Source organism: Trypanosoma conorhini (genome assembly GCF_003719485.1).
Source record: "Trypanosoma conorhini strain 025E chromosome Unknown Tco_14.4_contig_00418, whole genome shotgun sequence".
Classification (NCBI taxonomy): domain Eukaryota; phylum Euglenozoa; class Kinetoplastea; order Trypanosomatida; family Trypanosomatidae; genus Trypanosoma; species Trypanosoma conorhini.
In genome coordinates, this window is record NW_021704505.1 from 9,747 (window position 1) to 16,969 (window position 7,223).

General features: G+C 63.7%; 1 protein-coding gene across 1 annotated transcript in view, besides 5 other annotated features; it reads left to right on the forward strand.

Moving 5' to 3' along the window:
• Nucleotides 1-6,793, forward strand: part of Tco025E_06308 (activating signal cointegrator 1 complex subunit 3-like 1) — a gene marked incomplete at both ends in the record, with an annotated part of 7,230 nt that extends 437 nt beyond the window's left edge. The window contains one exon of the mRNA XM_029373188.1: nt 1-6,793. This exon is cut by the window's left edge and continues 437 nt beyond it. Within this exon, the coding sequence (XP_029226722.1) occupies nt 1-6,793 (6,793 nt within the window).
• A 55-nt stretch (nt 6,794-6,848) lies between these two features.
• Nucleotides 6,849-6,876: a microsatellite.
• A 35-nt stretch (nt 6,877-6,911) lies between these two features.
• Nucleotides 6,912-6,953: a sequence feature (GA-rich).
• Nucleotides 6,954-6,989: 36 nt separating this feature from the next.
• Nucleotides 6,990-7,022: a microsatellite.
• Nucleotides 7,023-7,058: 36 nt separating this feature from the next.
• Nucleotides 7,059-7,083: a microsatellite.
• Nucleotides 7,084-7,202: 119 nt separating this feature from the next.
• Nucleotides 7,203-7,221: a microsatellite.
• Nucleotides 7,222-7,223: the final 2 nt, after the last annotated feature.

The window sequence follows — 7,223 nt, forward strand, 5'->3', positions numbered from 1 at the left end:
ACGCGACGCGATGTCGGCCGCCACGCGGTACGTGCCGCACTCGGAGCAGACAAAGACGCACTATGAGCGGTTCCTGAGGGACCTGCGGCGCTGGCTGCCGCCCGGCCTCGACGAGGCGATTGGCGAGATCGCGGAGGAAACGCTCTCCATTGTGGGTCGCGCCGGCGCCGGCGCCGCCGCGGGGGGCCCCACGCAGCTGCAGCAGCTGCGGAAGCAACTCGAGGCACTCTTCGACACCCCGTTGAGCGCGGAGGCGCTGCACGAAGTGCTGCAGTACGGCCGCCTCATCGACGACTTTGTCGTGGCGGCGGAGGAGGAGGCGGCGGCGGAGGGGCGTGAGGGAGGCGCCAACAGCGTGGGCCGCCGCGGGGGGGACGCCGCCGCCGCCGCCGCCCCCGCCTGGGGCGATGGACTGGGGGACCCGCTCTTCCTGCAGCAGCAGCAGCAGCAGCAGGAGGGCGAGGAGGAGGAGAACGACGCGGAGGACTCCTCCGACGCCGACGCGGAGGGGGCCCGCGACAACCGACGGGGCTTAATGAAGTTTGCCGCGGACGTGGAGGGGCTCACGGCCAACGACGACGACGACGACGACGACGATGGCGCGAACGGGGACAACAACAACGGCGCTACTCGGGTGCCACGCGTGACGTTTGAGGAGGTCGCATGCAACCCAAACTACGTCCGCGACTCCCTGCGCCGGCTGTTCCCCACACAAACGATCGAGGAGTGCGAGGTTCAGGCGGATCGCGTGCTGCAGTATGCCGGGCAGCGGTCGGTGGACCAGCTGACGCTTGAAACCCAACTCACCGCGTTCCTCGGCGGCTACGACGATGAGGCCGTGATGGAGTGGATTGCCACCGTCGCCGCCTCGCGCTGGGCGATTGTGTACGGCATGCAGTTTGCCGATGGGCAGAACCAGCGGGAGAAGCACGCCGTTATGGATGCCATGAAGGCACACGCAAAGCAGGACCGCCTCGTGGAGCGGTTGTATCAGAGCGTCACTGGCAAAGAGATTGGGCCCAAGACCGACAACGACGAGGAGGAGGATGGAAGCCGTGGCGAGCTGAAGCCACTACGCCGGGTTGATTTGGAGGCCTACGCGTTTAAGGATGAAAGCACGCCGCATCGTCTGACGCGTGCGGTTGTGCCACAAGGCACCCAACGAGCGGTGTTCGAAACACACGATGAGGTGATACTTCCGCCCACGGCAGCCGCTACCGGCGAATACGCCTGCACACCCCTGAGTGCCTTTCCGGCGTGGGCGCAGGTGACATTTCCTGGTGTGGCACAACTCAACCCCATGCAGACCAGAACCTTTGGGTGCGCCTTTGGGAGTGACGAGAACATGTTGGTGTGTGCGCCAACCGGGGCAGGGAAGACAAATGTGGCGATGATGGCAATGCTGCGGACCATCAGTAATGCCATGACGCCCAGCGGGGCCATCCGGCTGCGTGAGCTGAAGATGGTCTACGTGGCACCGATGAAGGCGTTGGTGCAGGAGGTGGTACGCACCTTCGCTAAACGCCTCGAGCCACTTGGCCTAACCGTCACGGAACTCTCCGGTGACTCCAACGCGAACCAGTCCCAGCTAAACGATGCGCAGCTTATCGTAACAACGCCGGAAAAGTGGGATGTGGTGACGCGTAAGTCGGTTGAGCTGGGCGTGGCATCACTTCTGAAGCTGCTCATTCTGGATGAGGTTCACCTGCTCCACAACGAGCGTGGACCGGTGTTGGAGGCGATTGTGGCAAGAACTATGCAGCAGCAGCAACTTCGTGGTGAGGCGGGGATTCGTATTGTGGGGCTAAGCGCCACCTTGCCCAACTACGCGGATGTTGCGAGTTTTCTGCAGGTCGACCGACAGCAGGGTCTGTTTGTGTTTGACAGCTCCTTCCGCCCAATTCCGCTGCAGCAAACCTTTTGCGCCATCAAGAAGGTGCGGGGGACGAACCAGGTGGCTGTGATGAACCTGGTGGCGTACGACAAGCTACTGCGGGCGGCGATGAACGGGGAGCAGTCGATGGTGTTTGTGCACTCCCGCAAGGACACCGAGTACACCGCCATGTACATGATACGACGCATCGTGGAGGAGAAACGGACGCAGCACTTTGTGCGTCCAGGCAGCGAGTCGGAGCAGCTGCTGCGTGAGACGGCAAATAACCCCTCGCTGCCGCTTCGCCCGAGCTTGCAGCAAATGCTCCCCATGGGCTTCGCCGTGCACCACGCCGGCATGAGCCGTGAGGAACGCGAGGTGGTTGAGACGCTCTTTGCAGATCGGCACGTGCGTGTGTTGGTTTGCACCTCAACCCTCGCCTGGGGCGTGAACTTGCCGGCGAACCAAGTGATCATCAAAGGCACCCGCGTTTTTAACGGTGCGAAGGGCGAGACAGAGCTACTGAGTGCGCTGGATGTTTTACAGATGTTTGGTCGTGCGGGGCGTGTGGGGTTCGGCGCGGCGCTGGGAAGGGCTGCCGTCATCACGAGCCCCGACGACCTGCACTACTACCTGAGCGTGCTCAACGACCAGCTTCCCATCGAGTCGCAGATGATGCGGCGGCTGATTGACATGCTCAACGCGGAGGTGGTGCTTGGGCACATTGGCAGCGTCGCGGAAGGGGTGCGGTGGCTGCAGCGAACATATTTGTACGTCCGAATGCAGCGGTCGCCGGAGCTGTATGGCACGCGGGCCAGCAACGCCGACCCGCTTTTCCTGCGTCACCTGGAAAACATTGTGCACACCGCCGCGGATGACCTCCGCCGCTGTCAGCTGGTCGACTACGACGCCCACGCCCGCCGCATCTCCCCCAAGCCGTACGGCCGAATTGCCTCCTACTACTACGTCACAGCCGCCTCCATGACCACCTACCTCACCCACCTCGGGCGCACAATGCACGACGTGGACTTGTTTCGCCTTTTTGCCATGTCAAAGGAGTTTGCACACATTCTTGTGCGGCCTGAGGAGCAGGCGCAGCTGCAGTATTTGCTGGAAAACGCCCCCATCGCCGTCCGGGAAAGCCGCTACACCCCCTTGGCGAAGATTAACATACTGCTGCAGTGCTACATCAGTGGTATGAGTTTGCAGGGCCTACCGCTGATGAGCGAGCTCGTCTATGTGAAGGACTCCGCCCAGCGCATCTTTCGCGCCCTGCATGAGATATGCCTAGTCCGCGAGTACGGCCGCACTGCGCAACAGGTGCTGCAGCTGTGTCTTATGGTGGCACATCAACAGTGGACGGTGCAGTCGCCTGTGCGCCAGCTGCGTCACACCGTCGCCCCCAAGAGCTTCGCCGCCTTCATTCACACACTAGAAAGCCGGCGTGTTTCATGGGAGGAGGTGCGGGCGTGGTCCCGCGAGGACCTCGCCGAGAAACTGAGCGACGAACGCCGCGCGGAGCTGGCGTACGACTGCATTCATCAGGTACCACACTTTTCTTTGGAGGCCGTCGTGCGACCTCTCACCCGTAGCATGCTGTACGTCGATGTCGACATCACGCCGGATTTCACCTACGTCGAGGAGCTGCACAGCCAGACGGCCGGGGACATCCTCCTCACGGTTGAGCACACCAACGGCCGCATCCTGCATCATGAGCGGCTGCACCTGACGCGGGAGACTCTGCGCGGCGGCGAGCCACACTCCGCCCCAACGATTGTGGTGCCCATTGTTGAGCCGAAGCCGACGCACTACTTCGTCCGCTGCCAGTCGTTGTACTGGCTTGGGGCAGACTGCTCCGTCGCCGTGTGCCTAATGAATGTGCGACTGCCCGAGATCGCCCCGCCGTTGCTGGAGATGCAGCAGCGTCCCTCCATTTCCGAGGATGAGGCGGCCCGCGACGTCTCCGCGACGCTGCAGCCGTACGGCCTAGAGGCCGCAGCGGAGAAGGTCTTCCCCTTCACCGAGTTCTTCCCGGCGCAGCGCGACCTGGTGGTGCCTGTTATGGAGCACCCCACGGAGAACGTCTTCGCGGCGCTGCCGCCCGGCGGCGGTAAGACGGCCATTGCCGAGCTCTTCATCCTGCAGTTTCTGCTGGAGGGAGCCCTGCTAGAGACACCGCCTGAGGCTTCCGAGGAGGTGCCCGTGGTGACCAGCGCAGTGGCCGCCGCTGAGCGAAAAATTCTATACCTCACCGCCCATGAGGCGTGTGCCACGCGCCGCTTTCAAGACTGGCGGTTTAAATTTGGTGAGGGCTTGCGGCAGCGGGTTACAAAGTTAGAGCCCTTTGGAGAGGAGACGGCGACGAAGCTGGGGAAGCTCTGTCAGGCCACTATTATTATCGCAAGCGGTGGCGCTTTGGCTCCGTTGCTACGGCGAGAGGCGACAAATTGCCTTGCTGGCGTTACCCACATCATTCTCGATCATGTGCATCTTCTGCGTGCGCCGGAGGGCCGCTGGATGGAGGAATGCCTGGCGCGATTGCTCTCCAAGCCGTATCTGGTGAACAATGGGCAGAGGCCGGCGCGTCTGCTTGCCCTTTCCTACCCTCTGATCAGCTGCACCGAGGTGTCACGGTGGCTGAAGATACCGGCCTCACGGCAACACAACTACGGCAATTCCTACCGTCAGTTGCATGTTCGTCTAGAGGCTTTGGAGCAGGGCGGGGCCCGCAGTCGCTATGAGGCAGCCGTCGTCTCAGCACTAAAAGAGCTACAGAAGATGCGCTATGCATCGACGCCAAACGTGGTGTTTGTCCCCTCTGCGCAGGAGGCCGAGGGGCTTGCCAAACGCATCGTTCTCCGCTGCCGGGATTTTGTTCCCGATGTGGGCTGTGAAGATGTGGAAGATCAAACTCTGGCGCTGCTGCTTTCAGCTGGTGTGGCCTACATGCACCGGGGCACAAGCCTCCTGGACGAGTTGCTCATCCTGGGACAGGTTGAGACACCCGCACGACACCCGGAGACAGAGGCGGCGCTTCCGTTGGTGCTGGTCTGCACGTTTGAGGCGGCGTGGCGGTTGCCGGCTGCGCTGTTTGGCACGGCATTCGTCTGCGCCGCCGAGCGGTTCGGTGTCGCCGACACCGACGTCGACGTCAATGCCTCCGGCGGTGACTGCTCGGTGTCCGAGCTCCTCCAGATGACGTCGCGGGCGCTCAACGAGGGTGTTGTCTACTGCCGCGCCGCACGGCGCTGGGTGTGGAGCAAACTACTGAATGACCCCCTGCCGTTAGAGTCGCAGCTGCGGTACCCGGATGACTTCCGTGACGCCCTCAACGCCGCCGTGGCGCAGGGGCGAGCCAGTGACATGCCGGGCGTGCTACGCATCCTGCAGAGTCACTACTTTCTCCACCACCTCCGCACTAACCTGCATTTCTACGGGGTGCCCTCGAAGGAGGATATTCCGGCGTACGCCTCGGAGTTTGCGCGGGCCGTTATTGCCTCCCTGCAGCAGGCGGGCTGCGTTGCCGCGACGGAGGGTGACGGGGATGCGACGGTGACGGTTTGCCCAACGGCGCGGGGCATTGCGGCGTCGCAGCACGGCATCTCGGTGGAAACGGTTGAGGCGATTGAAGTGGCGACCGCCGGCGCGCGTCCCGCGACCGTGGCCGACGCCTGGAGGCTGATTGCTTCTGCGTGTCTTGAGTTGACACCGGAGTACGTGGGCGACGCCGCCCGCATCACAGACGCTGCCGAGATGCAGGCGCTGCAGATCATCGCACGGGCGTTTCCCAAGGGGTACAGCGTGCAGTACGTTGACTTGGACTTTAGCAAGGGCTGGACGAAGGTCCAGCTGCTTGTCCTTGCACACGTTGCCCGGATGTTTGTGGATGAGGTCTGCCTAACTGGAGCGGACGAGGATGCGATACAAACGCTGGCCGCAAGGCACCCTTTCGCCTCGCCTTCGACAACGGCGATCGACCCGCAGCTGCTTCTTGACATCCCCAACGTTGTGGCGGAACGGCTGCGGGAGGACCTCTACGCCCTTCTACCGTCCGTGCTGAACGTGGTACGAGGGGCGTGTGAGGTACTTGACGGCAGGACTCAATGGCAGCAGGCCCGTTACTTGATGCGCCTCTCCGCCCAGATTGAGCGACGCACCTGGGGGTTTGAAGACCCGCTACTGCAGCTCCCGTGTGTGCAGGACTCAATGGAGCTGCGCGAGGTGCTGACGGCGGCGGAATCGGCGGACGCCGCGTGCTTCCTTGGGCGGCTGCAGGAGCTTTGTGCCCAGCCTGAGACGCCGGCGGCGGAGCGTGCGTGGAAGACACTGTCGCACGCGTTGGTGGCGGCGTTGCAGCGGCGCGGCCTCGTGACGCGTGCGGCAGCCGAGGCGGAGGTTCTTTTGGGTCGCCTGCGTGTCGAGGCTGCGGCACTGCCGCGTGTCACCTCGCTCGCGGCCACAGGCACCGTGACGGAGGCGGATGGCGCCCACGTCTTCGTGGTGCAGGTGGAGGGACGCATAACGTGCACGCTGCCGCCGCCGTCATCGTCGTCGTCGTCGTCGTCGTCTGCGGTGCACGGCGACGGGTCACTGGGGTCGTGGTGGATGCCGTGCGTTGTGCGTCACCAGGGACGGCCCGACGTGCCGGAGCGTCTGCTGGCGCTGCGTGTGGTGACGCCGGTGCGCATGACGGACGGCGCCGGCGTGGCAGCGGAGGCCGCAACCGACGAGGGTGACGAGGCCGCGCCGGCGCCCACCAGCACAACCTCCTCGCCGCTTTGGCGTATTTCCGGCACCCTGTCGTTCCCGCTGCACGACGTGGACGGGGAGGACTTGGAGACGCTGAAGATGACGGTCGCGGTGCTCGCGGCCCGCTACGTCGCGGACGCGGAGGTGGACGTCGTCTTCGCCGCCGCGTGACGCCCCACTGCGGCGAAGGACCGCGTCGCCCGCGTTCTCCTGCACCCACGCCCCTCTGCTGCTGCTGCTGCTGCTGCTGCTGCGCGGAGGTGGATGACGGCCGAGGAGGCGCCCCGACGAGAGGAGGAAAGCGCGAAAGCGAGAGTGAGAGAGGGAGGAGCAGGTAATAATAATGCTGGTGCTTGCGATGACGCGAGGCGTGGGCTTGGGGGTGTGGCGGGGCTGGCCGGCGTGCGCGCAGAGGGGGACACCGCGGGGGTCTCCTCCAGCTACCCACCCACCTCACCCACATTTTTTTTTTCTTTTGTTCTTGTTCTGTGTGTGTACGTGTTTTTTTTTGTCTCCGTTGCCCCCTGGGAGGGGTCGAGAAGCGAGGAGGCCGCAGCTGCTCATCTGCGGAGAGACATGAACACACACACACACACACAAC